Source organism: Lepisosteus oculatus, chromosome 2 (genome assembly GCF_040954835.1).
Source record: "Lepisosteus oculatus isolate fLepOcu1 chromosome 2, fLepOcu1.hap2, whole genome shotgun sequence".
Lineage (NCBI taxonomy): Eukaryota > Metazoa > Chordata > Actinopteri > Semionotiformes > Lepisosteidae > Lepisosteus > Lepisosteus oculatus.
In genome coordinates this window covers 48,048,398-48,062,478 of record NC_090697.1, presented here as the reverse complement: position 1 = coordinate 48,062,478, position 14,081 = coordinate 48,048,398, and the positions used below count along the sequence as shown (strand labels likewise).

General features: G+C 38.2%; 1 protein-coding gene across 2 annotated transcripts in view; it reads right to left on the bottom strand.

The window, feature by feature from the left end:
- Positions 1 to 2,357: 2,357 nt before the first annotated feature.
- LOC102683088 (dihydropyrimidinase-related protein 5) overlaps positions 2,358 to 14,081 on the bottom strand; it is a 69,368-nt gene continuing 57,644 nt past the window's right edge. The window contains exons 10-13 of one of the 2 annotated variants that reach the window (XM_015349141.2): positions 13,353 to 13,495; positions 11,099 to 11,306; positions 7,694 to 7,823; positions 2,358 to 6,515 (exon numbers count right to left, since the gene is read on the bottom strand). In XM_015349141.2, the coding sequence (XP_015204627.1) occupies positions 6,430 to 6,515; positions 7,694 to 7,823; positions 11,099 to 11,306; positions 13,353 to 13,495 (567 nt within the window). In that variant the 3' untranslated portion in view covers positions 2,358 to 6,429. Of the gene's footprint in view, positions 6,516 to 7,654; positions 7,824 to 11,098; positions 11,307 to 13,352; positions 13,496 to 14,081 lie in introns of both variants that reach the window. The other variant, XM_006625852.3, reaches the window with a different exon arrangement.

The window sequence follows — 14,081 nt, the reverse complement described above, 5'->3', positions numbered from 1 at the left end:
CCAATAAATGATTTATTACAACGCCGAGGGTGCCAGAACTGTTCAATGAGACTCATTATTAAATATTAAAATGACCTTGACATAAACACTGAGTATTGAAATCTGTAGAGTTTGTCGCATTAGTAATGTCCACAGTATAGCATTGCACAGTAACAGCAAAATGTAACTCAGTTTTAATGCATTTACTGTGTATACTGTACATATGGGCATGTTTCACTGGTGAAAGTTAGTTACTGTATGTCACGCTACTGAGCCTCTAATAAAGGCAAAATAATTGTGTGTGGCTGCAAACTTTTACTATAGCTCCATTTATTCTTTGTAAGATAAATAAAACACCTCTGTGTACTAGCCCCCAGGGAGTTCTCAGAAAGATTATCTGAGTTCTTATAATTTATTGGCTGTGGTTAGAAATCACCCAGATTGGTGTGTGGAAACAATGGCTTAAGATTGATTGAAAATCTGATTGAAAAGTCATGCATCAGCATTTTTATGTTGTGGGAGGGGAAATTAGACAGCTGTGTTGCAACTTTTAACTAACTGCAGAAATAAATTCATACATGTACATAAAGCATCTTATTTCCCACTCCCAGGGCGGCGTGTACTGAAACGCACTGTACCGTATGTATCGACAAAGTAGGCAGCTTGGTGTTTAGTGCTTCTGCTGCATATCTCTTGGGTCCTGGGATTGGGTCTAGTCAGTAGTGTGTTATGGGTGGAGTTTGCATGTTCAGACTGTGTTCATGTATGCTACATTATTAAACCACGTGCAATCGACTCGTCGTATCATTGCGACGCAGAACTCAAAATGTTGTAGATCTTTCACATACTAATGGGGAACACAAGCAGGGTTTAGACCAGTGCTTTCTAAGCCTGGTTATGGTGATCCACACAATTGTTGGTTTTTGTTCCAGCCAAGCCCCTGATTACACAATCAAACCCTTCATTGACTTAATAATAATAAGGATAATAATAATAACAACAAATAATAATTTGTACTGTTTGTTATCAGCTCTAAAAGAGGTTCTAATGAAAGCTGAATGAAGGATAAGGGCAGCTGGGCTTAATTAGTTCAGCTGCCACAACTCCCTACTAATCCTGACGTAGTTGCCTCAGTTCCCATGCATGTACTGTATACACCACACGACACCCTCTCTGTGAGCTCACAAAGCCTTAGAGGATAACTTGTGTCAGCAGGTGTGAACTGACTCTCACCAACACACTTTAAAATCTGGTGGTTGTTTGGTCTTACTGTACCTGTTGAGTTAAAGATATCCTGACTCCAGTTCATTCTACTTGGGCCATATTTAACCAGTTGTGCTATTTTGCTAAATATCTTGTTTACAATCTACTGTAATTACGTTGCCCAGGCTCATATCTCTAATGTGTGAGCTCTCCAGCTCAACACGCAGGATCTTCCTATCATATTAATTGTCTTTATGATGTCACGCATTCAATTAATGTAAAACAGCAAAAGAATCACTGATACAAACAATAAAATGTGCACGTCTTTTTTTCAGATTTCCATGTTTGTGATCAGAATAAAGTAACCCAGAATTTTGGTCTATCAGGATGTTTCATTTAACAAAAAGCTTACTGGACTGAAACGTCACATTTTAAGAAAATAATTACCCTGATACATACTTCCAAGAAGTGTCATCCAACAATTTTTAAACTATTTTCATCCAATTGAGGGTCACAGTGGAGCTGGAGCCTATCTAAGCAATCAACATGCACAAGACAGAATACACCCTGGATGGGACACCAGTCCCTTGCAGGGCACACATACACACACTCCCACCAGGGCCAGTTTTCCTAGATGACCTACCAGCATGTCTATGGATTGTGGGAGGAAACCAGAGCACCCAGAGGAAACACACACACGAACATGGGGAGAACATACAAGCTCCACACAGACAGCACCCCCAGCTGTGGAATTGAACCCAGAGGCCCAGTGCTGTGTTGCAGCAATGCTAACCACTGCACCACCATGGTGCCCCCAAAGAACTGTCAATGTCTTTTGACATTGACATTTAGAATGAATTACAGTAAATGGAAGATGAGTTTGAAAAAAATCATTTTATACATCTCTTATAAAACTCATTACTTTCAATTCCTAATATGGATTCTGAAAATCATATTGTGCATTTGTAACTTTCCTCATAAAACGATTTGATCTCTGAATTTACCCATGTAGTTTTACAGCATCTGCACAACGAAGAAGTATTCTTTACCACAGAATACATCAATTTCAATATTACAGTCATTTAAAATTGCACTCTAGTCAGAGCAAGACTGCTTTGGAGTTTGGCATTTACCACCTTTTTTGTTGTTGAGACGAACAAAAGCAATGGGTCATCTTTGAGAATCCTATGTGGCTTTATTTAGCACTCATTCATGTGATAACAAACAAACCATTTGTTTAAGTTCACCTTTCAACACAAGTCTCTACAGATACATACAATCACAAACTTTTTTCACAAAGTGCCTTTTTAAAAATAAAAAATGAACGAATGAACAGAAAAACCCTTCAGCACCAAATTTTAACACAGAAGTTTCAATGCTCATGCATTTGCTTTCTATCTGCTATTGTGACAATGGTGATAAGAACAATGGCTACAGATCAATTCATGAGCTACATCTCTTAATTAACAAACGTAAACATTTTCAAAGCAATACTTATTTCATGTTCTTCTTTATTTTTTTAAATTATTCCTTCCAAAAATGTCATAAATAAGAAAACAAAATTATCAATGAAACCATCAGTTTCCTTGAACCATGCAGTTTAAATCACCATTAATACTTTGCAGTAACCACCCAGCTTAGAGAACAGTTTTGCAACATGTACAACCTTGAAACATTCAAAGCAAAAGAGCTGTCTGACAAATATTTCTGAAAATCCTAAGTGGGTTCTTTAGAAAAGAACATTTTGTGAAAAAGTATTTTCAATCTGCAAAATAACTGCAATCCTTCCTCGAAAGTGTTTTCCAGTAGCTTACATTAAAAGCAGATTAAAATACTGCAGCCTTTCTCCCAAAGGATACTGCAGTTTATTGGGAGACACTGACAAGTCCCTTAAAACTATTACTTCAGAAAAACAACTTCACAATCAGATTTTTAAGTGTAAACAGTGAGAGAAGTTGTGGTATCTATGTGAATGTGAATTTGCGTCTTTGATGTTTAAATACTAATGCATGACAAATGCACAGAGTGTAATTAGGCCTCATTTGAACAGTGAAGAAAGTATCCCCTGTACTGAACACACAATATGAACCATACCAATATTTGTCATTGACAAGACAGACTTAAGTGGCTACAAGTTGTACTGGTAGAGATATGAAAACATACTGTAGCTGACAGCTATCAAACCACACTGTCATATATTTATGTATGCATTTCAGAGTAGTGTAGCTGTGATGTTACATTAGTATTAAATTGCTCACATTCAAGTACACATTTTTGTCAATTTTGGAACCTATTCAGTTGTTTAGTGTCATTTATAAAGTAGAAGGAGTTACAGTAGCTGTAGTACTCAGAGTGTACACTTGCACTCTCCCTGTATAATCATCTGAACAGTGACTGGGACTAATTTAAAAATGTTTGATTCATTGTTCAAAAACAGAGAGTGCAGCATGGTATCTTGACATGTTCTAGGTCAGTTTTGTTTTGAGTGACACAATAGTATGTTCACTGAAACACAGTAAAGAAGATTCTGCCCCTTTCTGACTCATAACAACAGACTGAGCCTCCTTTGTCATTTTACCCACACATTGACAAACCACTTTGTTTACACTTGGAGTGTCTTCTTATATTTTGATGATTTCATAGTTTACAAAATTCTGAAGATTCCAAGTTCCAATTGAATTTATTTTGTTATTATATGAGTAATGTTTACTGTATATACTGTAACAAGCATTTTTCCAGAGATAGAAAAGTGTAGCACAGTCCTTAAAAATGTAAAAATTAAAATTGGAATTTGGATGCTTTTTGAGTTTTGTTCATCTTTCAGAGCATGATCCTTAAGTCTGAGCATTCTCCTCTGATACTCTGATTTACAACACTTATACAAACGAAACACAAAGACTTATTTCCCAGGTAATAGTAAAAAAAGTGCAAATAATACAAACACCTTGAAATTTAAGAGAGTAACAGATATATCTACAATGTATTTGTTAAAAAAAATATTATGGAGCCCTGTCACTTAAAGCTGGGCTTTTCTCCATTAGTCTTACACCTAAGGAATACTGATGTATCTGTGGTAAAATCAATCAAATTATTCACAGATTCACATTTAAGGGATGCAGATAAATTAAGTTGTTTTAACACTTTCTTACCCCTGACAACAAATCCAGGAGTAAAAAAAGTTTTCCACATCTAAACATGAGTTCTGCATTGTTGGAAACTGCAGTACCCATTTAATTTCCCATCTAATTATTAGGAAGCACATCTAAGCTTATGCCTAGAGGAAGAGGAAGAATAAGAAGACATTTATGCTGTCTCATTTATTTTTCAATATTGCATTCATGTGTAACTCCACTGCCAAAGACAAAAGTGGTAAAAAAGCATTTACCTACAGTAGTTTGTTGTTTCTTTTTAATACAGCTTTACAGTTTGTGGGGTTTACCATGCTTATTCTATGAGGTTTACTGTGGAGAACATATACAGTAGTTAGTATAATTACTTATCACTCTTTTTTTTCTTTTTCATTCTCTTATTCATCCTTCATATTCTATGCTTCAGCACATTTTAGGAGCATTTTATTGTACTTTTTCTATGATTCATGAAATTGTACTAGGGCTTTTTAAGGCTTATCGTAAATTTCTTACTAGAAGTAAAAACGTGATTTCTTTTGAGAAACATCTCTCAGATACCCAGAGGATAAAATTTTTAATGTTCGTGAAAAAGTATAGATTTATGTCACTTCCACAAAAGCAGCAAATATAAATGACAAGAATTAAACAAAACCACTTTGGATAAAACAATCACTAAAAAGGGTGAAACAGGTTCAGAATTTCCATTGAAAACATATCTTAATTGCTTATATTCTTTGGACTACACTTAATACAAAATCAGACTATATTTCTTTTAAAAAAGTCTGGTAACTGCATTTGCAGTTCATTCCAAAATGAACCCACTATTTGTTTTTGTTCATTCTGTGTTCTTCTGGCTTATAACATGGACAGTTTTCTGACCTCAACAGACATGATAAAAAGAGGAATGCTCACTGTTCCTAACTGTTGCAGAAAGCATGTGGTTTAGACTGAGGAGGCCGTATTTCTCTTTGTAAAAATACAACTAATTTGCCAAGCAGCGTACTTTGTTAAAATGTATACCACACCATGTCTGAAATTCCCACCAGAGAAGCTGTGATTAAAGACACTCACTCTGGATTTCACACTGAATAAGCAACAGTACAGGATACATTTTAACCTTGCTCATATCTGCTCATTTTTAAACACGTTACTGTCCTGACAGAAATCTATTTCATTGCCAAAATAATGCTAAAAATATCAAAGAGATTTCGAAGGGCAATAAGTGCTACTTGTATTACACCAGTGCACCACTGGTATTTTACATCACTACAGGATGTGATAGATCATGTTAAAGGACAGGAACAGGGAGTTGTGCACTGCTGATTACCACTGACACTGTAACAAGAAGTTCAAAGGAGTTCATCATACAGAAATGTTGCATCTGTGTTTTCTTGGCTGACATTTCCATTGCATGTTTATGATATGAATTGAGCTTGGATTTTCCCCTTTTTTAAGTCCTATTTGAGGCAACTGGAGCAACAAGAAGACACCATGACAAAAAGCACATTGTATCAAGACTATTCTACGTCTATAGAACTATGTATTTATTTTCCATTTCTAGCAGTGTTAAATACCCCAGTCAACACATATGTACTATAGCACCCAAACCAAACTCCGGACTCTGAACTGGGTTTATCATTCTGGCTTTGAGATTTTTTCTTAACTTAGTGCCAAGCTTTTTGAAAGAAAAGATAAGCAGAATTTACTTCATTTGCCTTTTTCTCCAACCTTCTTTTAAAAAAGATTCCTTGCTTAAAACCTGCTAAAATACAAACCAAAACATTCTGAAATGACAAAACAAATTTGTAATTTTACCAATCCATATTTGTTCACATACACTATCAGCAGGCAAACGTCCAAATACACAATGTTTTGCATCAGTACCTAAGCAACTATTCTTTTTTCCACAAATAAAAAAAGTGCTCTTTTCAATTTTACTATGTTTTCCTTTTCTAAGTAAAGTGTGGTGTTGGAGATATTTTAAGCACCTCTGGTATCAAAATCAGTGCAGTATTCTTGGTTCATCTTTAATTTTCTGAAGCTGATTTCAGTGTTGTGGCCCAGGAGTGATGATGTTCAACCGTTGCTGTGTTTGGTCCTGAGATGGATGTTCCCATGGTTACCAAATGCCACTGGATCTGCCACCAGGGGGAGCCAAAATTCTGGCTGAAGATCTCTTTGGAACATGATCATCAACTTGGGCTCCTGGCAAACAAGAAATAATTGGACAAAACTATTACAGCTATTTTGTAGTTAGATATTGCTCATAGACAATTTTAACATTTTATTAAATAACATTATTAATAACATATTTTCTTGCACTTCAACATCTACACTTTCTCTCACATTTGGCATTTACTTTTAATTTTTAATTTCAAATGAGAAAAAAAGCAAATTCATTAATATCGCTATAGATGTACATAAAGTTGTACATAAAAATGCAACTCATACTGAGAAAGTCTTGATATTTGTATTTTAGAACACAAAATAATTCGGCCACCACATAAAATTTAATTAGAGAAGAACAACAGAATAATATTAAATCTATTTGAGGTATATCAGTAAATCCCAATTATTCTTTTAGTCTTCAAATTTTAAAATACAAAATTTAAGACCTCTGCAATATAGCTGTCAATGTTCAAATTTGATTTCTCGGTTGGGTGTACATCCTGGAAGTACATGGATATGTTTTGATATATTTTCATCTATTGAAGTGTCACTTGCTGCTCTTTGCCAGTTCATCATGGCCCCTGGAGAAAAGACAGTGTGAAATGGCTGAGAGCTCCCTCTATCAATGAGCAATAATAATAATAATAATAATAATAATAATAATTGTTTACACTTATATAGCGCTTTTCTGGACACTCCCAGGGTGATATGGACACTCCAATCAAAGCGCTTTCCAGGTAATGGGGACTCCCCTCCACCACCACCATTGTGCAGCATCCACCTGGATGATGCGACAGCAGCCATAGTGTGCCAGAACACTCAAATTTGGGAAATTTGGCCAGGATGCCTGGGTTACACCCCTACTCTTTTTGAAAAGCACCCTGGGATTTTTATTGAACACAGAGAGACAGTACCTTGTTTTTATGTCTCATTCAAAGGACGGCGCCTTTTTACAGCAAAGTCTCCTCGTCAGTAATACTGGGGCATTAGGACCCACATGGGCCACAGGGTGAGCACCCCCTGCTGGCCCCACTAACACCTCTTCCAGCAGCAACCTTAGTTTTTCCCAGGAGGTCACCCATCCAGGTACTGACCAGGCTCACACCTGCTTAGCTTCAATGGGCTGCCAATTGTGAGTTGCAGGGTGATATGGCTGCTGGCTACAGTGGGATTACCAGACAGACTGAAGCTAGATTCATGCAGGTCCCTCATGCCTCCATGTCGTGTGGTTGGCCTGGTGGGGGTGTCAGCATCGGGTGGTCCCATCTCCTTCTTCCCCGAGTTGTGGACCACCGCTACATCACCCACGTAGGGAGTGCGGTCCACTCCTTTCAGGACCTGGCGCTGACATAGGACACAAATAACAGTCAGTCAGATGCAGATGAGATTGCAGATTGCAGATGAGAGCCAGACAGCAAACATGGTCTCATCTCCAGAGGGTCACACCAGATCAGTCTCTAGAGACGTGCGCAAAACACAGCGACATGCAACAGCTGCCATCACCTGCTGTATACAGATGGAGCTCTAATAATAATTAATAAAAATTGCTTACACTTATATAGCTTTTCTGGACACTCCACTCAAAGCGCTTTACAGGTAATGGGGACTCCCCTCCCCCACCACCAATGTGCAGCATCCACCTAGATGATGCGACGGCAGCCATAGTGCGCCAGAACGCTCACCACACATCAGCTATCAATGGGGAGGAGAGCAGAGTGATGAAGCCAATTCATAGATGGGGATTATTAGGAGGACATGATTGGTAAGGGCCAATGGGAAATTTAATCAGCTCTATAAGAGCCGAGCTGATCATAGACAAAGTTCACATCACAATTATGCAATTATTATTTTACTAATTACCTACGTAGCAGGCAAGGATCTTTTTTGTTGCTAAATTTAAAAATTCAAGGAAATTTTCAAACGGCACATTTTAAAAAAACACACAAGCCTTAAATGATTTTGGAAACTAAGGGGGTAAGTACCTTTGCGGTAATCCTGTGAAATCGATGTATTCAGAAGATTTGAAACTGCCACTGTTCCAGATCATCAGATCAGGATGTTGATTCACACTAAACTTTGACACTTCATGTCTGAAGTGTCTGTGGCAATTTATAATACTTACAATAATAGAAAGATTTTGTAAGACAAGCCATGTCATTTCAAGGCTCACATTCCCATATATACTGATGGAAAAAAGAAAGACAACATTTTCTGGAATGAGACTACTAGTTATAGCTTATGTACTTTCACAAAAGCTTCCTGATCAGCAATACAGCTTGTGCAGTCAGGCATTGCACATTACAATCACACAAAAGCTCGTTAGGTGCACTTTTACCCAATGAGGTCCAGGTGAAACAAAGCCTGATCTGGTCACCTTTAAAAAGGCCTTAATTCAAACGTTAGGTCACTGCAAGAAAAAGGCCACATTTAGTCAATATTCTGTGCATTCCATAATGCCTTGAATGTCACCAGAAGCAAGGGAGAGGGCCACTGGCGTGCTGCAGGCAGGCATGTCATGTGCCAGTGTTGCCAGACACTATGGAGTAAGCTGCTCCACTGTGTCTCTACTACAGAGAAGGTTTCAGCAGACCGGCAGGACAGATGACCATCCAAGATCCGGTTGCCCTCGAGTGACCACACCAGAGCAGGACCGACACATCAGACTGGTCCATCTGAGAAATCATTTCAGATCTGCCACCCTTACTGCTGCTGAAACCTAAGAGCCTAAGAGCAAGGCGACCTGTCACAGGCTCTCTGCTCACACCTCCTAGACGTCACACCTGACTGGCTTGAGCCAGACAGATGCTGGGATGGACTCGTCAGCAGTGGCTTCAGGTCCTCTTCATGGATGAGACACTCTTCAGCCTGTTCCACCCAGACAGGAGGGCCAGAGTGTGGAGGAGGAGGTGTTGCTTTTCTTTTTTCCATCAGTATATATCAAGTGTAAACTCATCAACATTACATTGGTGTTTAATTTTCTTGTCAGAAGGATTCCTCTAATCATGTGGTCACAATAGTTGATCCTCAGTACTGATGTCTTGCAAATTTGTCAGTGCAAGTAGGATTTTTTATGAATGAACACAAAAAGGCAACCACCAAAAATATTATGGGTAATTGCCAAATAATACATCTAAAATGAAGAAATCCTGCAAATACAAAATATTCAAATATTCATTATTTTTTTTATATAGCAATATATAATTTAAATAATTTAACAGTCTCAAGTGATAATTAACATCTTCCATTTAGCAAACAATTATGATTGAAATTCTGCACTTAGATTTAGAAGACAGATGAAAAACCTGCCCTCACCAAAGGTGTCTGGTTAATCAAATTAAAAAGAAGGCTGAAAAATGATAATTCAATGTCATCGTAAATTAAAGAGGAACTGAAGTCCCAATTTCTCAGACCGGTAATTACATCTCGGCAACAAAATCAATTCTTTGAAATGAACAGTACAGAAAAATTTTACACATCTGGAATTAAGTACAAAATTGTGAACTTTGTGAAAGTTCTGTATGGGTGGCATTGTTGTCACAAAGCCCTGGTCTCGCCACAGGCAAGAGTTAAAGTTCCCACAATTTGCACCATGATGCGGCCCTTCTTGCTCACTAGTCACTGTAGTGAATAATGTACTGTGATATACAAGCGAAGAAGTAGAGGTTGAGCAACAGACATTTCACCGCAGAAATGTTCCAACGTAATCTGCATGCAGAGTTAACAAGTAAGTAGCATTTGTCAGCAAAACCATCTTGAAGCCGAGAGCAATATTTCTATTGGACTAAAAGAGATGTATCTGCAAACCTGCTTTTTTACAGTGTTATAAGGCTGCTTCAAGTCATTGGACGTTTTATTACATCGTTCTGAATCGCAGACAATGATGGCAATACAGTGCTGTGCATACTTGGAAATTTTACACATCACTGTGTACATTTTATTTTCTATTGTAGTTTGAAATGCACTCATCAATTCCATGTCTTTCTAACTATCAAATATAAAAATAGCGTTGCAGTTCCCCTTAAATACACAAACTGATCGCCATCTCAGGGATTTCACAATGGAAAATTTTTTACTTGTGTGACTATTTTTCAGCATATTCAGAGGGAGATTAAAGCAGCACACTATACATCTTATCATTCAGTGAAACCTGGCTAAATCCCCCTTAATTGTATTTCCAAGAGTAAGTGATTGCTGTACTCCTCTCGGCTGACATTAATTCTGGCCATCAGCAGCCATTCTTGGGACTGCTTTGTTCTTACAACTGTGAATGACTTAACGGAGAGCAGAAGGTTTTGATGTTGCTCTCAGGCTGTGACATACTATAAGGATTCCCATAGATTCTCTAACGTGTTGAGTTTACAAGTCTAAAGCAGCCCATTATCCTCATGTTTAAAATCCCAGTCACCTTTAACTATCCATTAGGGTCTCCTTGCCTCCATTGTTAATAACATATACAGTATTTGAACTCAAATATATTTAGAGTGTATTGAGGCACTAAAGTCACTTCTGCAACCAGTTAAAGAATCTAGGATATAGATCAGTCAGCTCTACCCCAGCTTCTTCAGGGACCTTCCATTGAACTGATTTGATCAAGACCACACTGTGACCGAGTCTCTTACCTTGTCCCTCTGCACCATTTTCTTGTACAGGAAGTCGGGGAAGGTCCTCAGTGGGTAGAACTTGCCAGTTCCCTCGGCGCACATGAACGCACCGTTCTCACAGACCACCCTGCCGCGGCTGATGGTGACCAGTGGAACTCCGTGGCAGCGCATGTTCTCGTACAGGTTGATGTCTCCTCCTTGCACCTGAGTGCTCACCGAGATAGTCCTGGACAAAGGAAATCGAGATGTGCGGCTTGTGATCACAGCAGGAAAATGCCTCACGGATGATCTTGGCTCTAATTAGGACGTTTCATACAGCAGATAAAGTCAACGTAAGTAGTGGGGTTGACTTCAAGGTTAAGATCAAGTCATTGCAATGTCCTTTCTGTGACCGAGTATATCCACACACCTGTTTATCTAACAGGGAAGGCCTTTGGAGCTTCAAAGAGCAAGCAGTAGTGGGAGTGAATCATGGGAACTTAACTCATGCAGCTCATGCTTTCTCTTGAAAGCAATGTAATTCTGAAAAGTGTCATATAAAAACTGCTAGAATCCTTTTTGGGGGCAAACTACCACTGTGTCATACTTGTAAGCTCCAATAAGGGCAACACAGCTGTCTTGGGCTTTGAAAATTGACTCAATACTTGCAAAGCAGAGTTTGAAGTTTCTGTAGTCTAGGGATTGACAACCCAGGTTCCTGAGTGCCAAACTGCCACAGATTTTAAAGGCACCTTTCATTTAACTCCTGATAAAGACATGGAAAACAGCTGATTTGACTTCTTATCCAAATTCTTATGACTTCTTATGTTAAATTCTGAGATGGAATGATACCCAGAAACACACAAGTCACCTGGGGACCCGGTTTGCCTGCCCCTGGATTTATTAGTACTTTCTAATACTATGGAAGCTATGAAATAGTCAGATCTGACTCAGATCTACAGTATTTCACTATAAAGGTATTTAAATTGATATATTTCTATTTCTTTTCACTGCTGGTATTTTTTCTTTATTCTGAAGAGATGATGATGTCAGTGACTAAACGTCTTTTTCCTTTCTTTGCAAATGGATCATAAATAGAAGAGTTGAGCCTTGCATTAACCTACTGTAGGTTTATAGTAGGAGTTATATAGGAGTCTAATGATGTGTCTTTATTGTAAATGTCTGTAGATTTTGTAGATCTGTAGATCAAGACTGATTTTACTCATTGGTCATGCCAATAAAGCATCTTGAACTGAAATGGAATTGTTTTCAACCCATTTTGTAACAACAGTGCCATCTGCTGGCAGATTATACTTAAAGTGTTTAGCTGACAAGGGATCCAAAAAGGGGAGTGACAAAGCCAGCAGGACAGACAGAATGACTTACTGATATGCAACCTTTTATTCTTCTTGCTATTTGTCTTTTATACCAGAAGGTGGTACAATTGAGGAGTTAAATATACCAAACTTCACATGTTCGCATAGCTAAACAGACGTTCCTGTAGCTGTGGTTTCTGAGCTGTACATTTCACACCAGTTTCTAACAAGAATATCAGGTTTATAATGTGAACTATCTGCAAAATGTTTATGGTTGAAACTGTATATGTTAAAAGACATTTAAATCAGTGGTTGTTAGATGAGGTGCAGCTGTTGGCTGGCGCTTCAGTATTGCACTTAAACCCAGGACTTTTTTGACAAGTCCAAGTCCTTCTATAACCATTATGAAAGGAGCACTTAGTTTCTGTGCGATCTCGAAAGGTCAGCTCTCCTTAAACTGATTGTTGGTGTTACAAGACGAAGCAGATGGTGGAGTTTCAGCATTCAGATTCAAACCTGCCAGGGTAATATCTTCCCTGAGAGGTTTTGTTAACCTATTTAGTGAAACACACTTGTAGCATTACGATCTGGAGCAGTACAGATTTTTTTGTGGACAAGAATCGGGTGATTAACAACATCATAACTCTTAAAAACTGCAAAGAGCAATGCAGAACTTTGCAGGATTTAGTGGGATACCGGATAATCAGCTCAGCAGTGCACAAAAACACAGTAAGAAACAAACTCACATCACTGATAAGTACACAAGGCATTTGGGCTTTACTACATTACACGTGTTAAGCAACTGATGTTTTGTATTGATAAACAAAAATATATTGTACCTCATTTTGAAAGTTTGCATATTTCAGTACTAGTTCATGTTCTGTCAGCTCTGAAGCATAAAAAATTGAAGTTATTTTATAGCAGTTTTGTGACCTTGATTTCTAAGCTCTCCATCTGAACAGCTGAGAGCTTCCTACCGTGTGGCATCCGGATCCCACACCACCACATCTGCGTCAGCCCCTGGGATGATCCGGCCCTTCCTCGGATATAGGTTGTAGATCTTGGCAGCATTGGAACTTGTTACCGCTACAAAACGGTTCTCATCCATCTTCCCTCCAACCTGAAGGGATTTGAAAAAATAGTACAAAAGTGGACGATGCAGATCAGGAGTGCAGCCTGCAACATTAGTAAAGAACAAGTAACGTTCTTCACTATCTGCAAATAATCCCAAATGAAGACATCTGAAGGTTAATAAAATTTCACTCTTTGTTAAACCTTCTTTACATTCTTAAATGTAAAGGACTGAAGCGGGATTTAGTGTGACGTTTCAGTTAATACAGTACATACAAGAGTTGGGTCCATCAATTTTGTACAAAACTGTTGTAATTTCAGGGAAATGGAGAGCTAAGGTGAGTGATGATATGATCGCTGTCCTGTGAGAGAAAACAGGGACAACGGCATTCTGGTATATGAAAATGAACAAAACTCACATAATTCTAAAAAAAAAGACTCCTTCAGAAATCCTCTACTTTTCCCAACAAATCAGATTCAGGATTACTTATCTGTTCATGAGTATTACGTTGTCTAAATGTTCCAGGTTTCCAAGAGGAATTTATAAATTCTCCCCTCAGAAAAAAAGCCAGCTATCCCAGTGCAATTTCTGAAGGAGTTCTGCAGATTTCTTGCAGAACCAACATGGGGTTTAT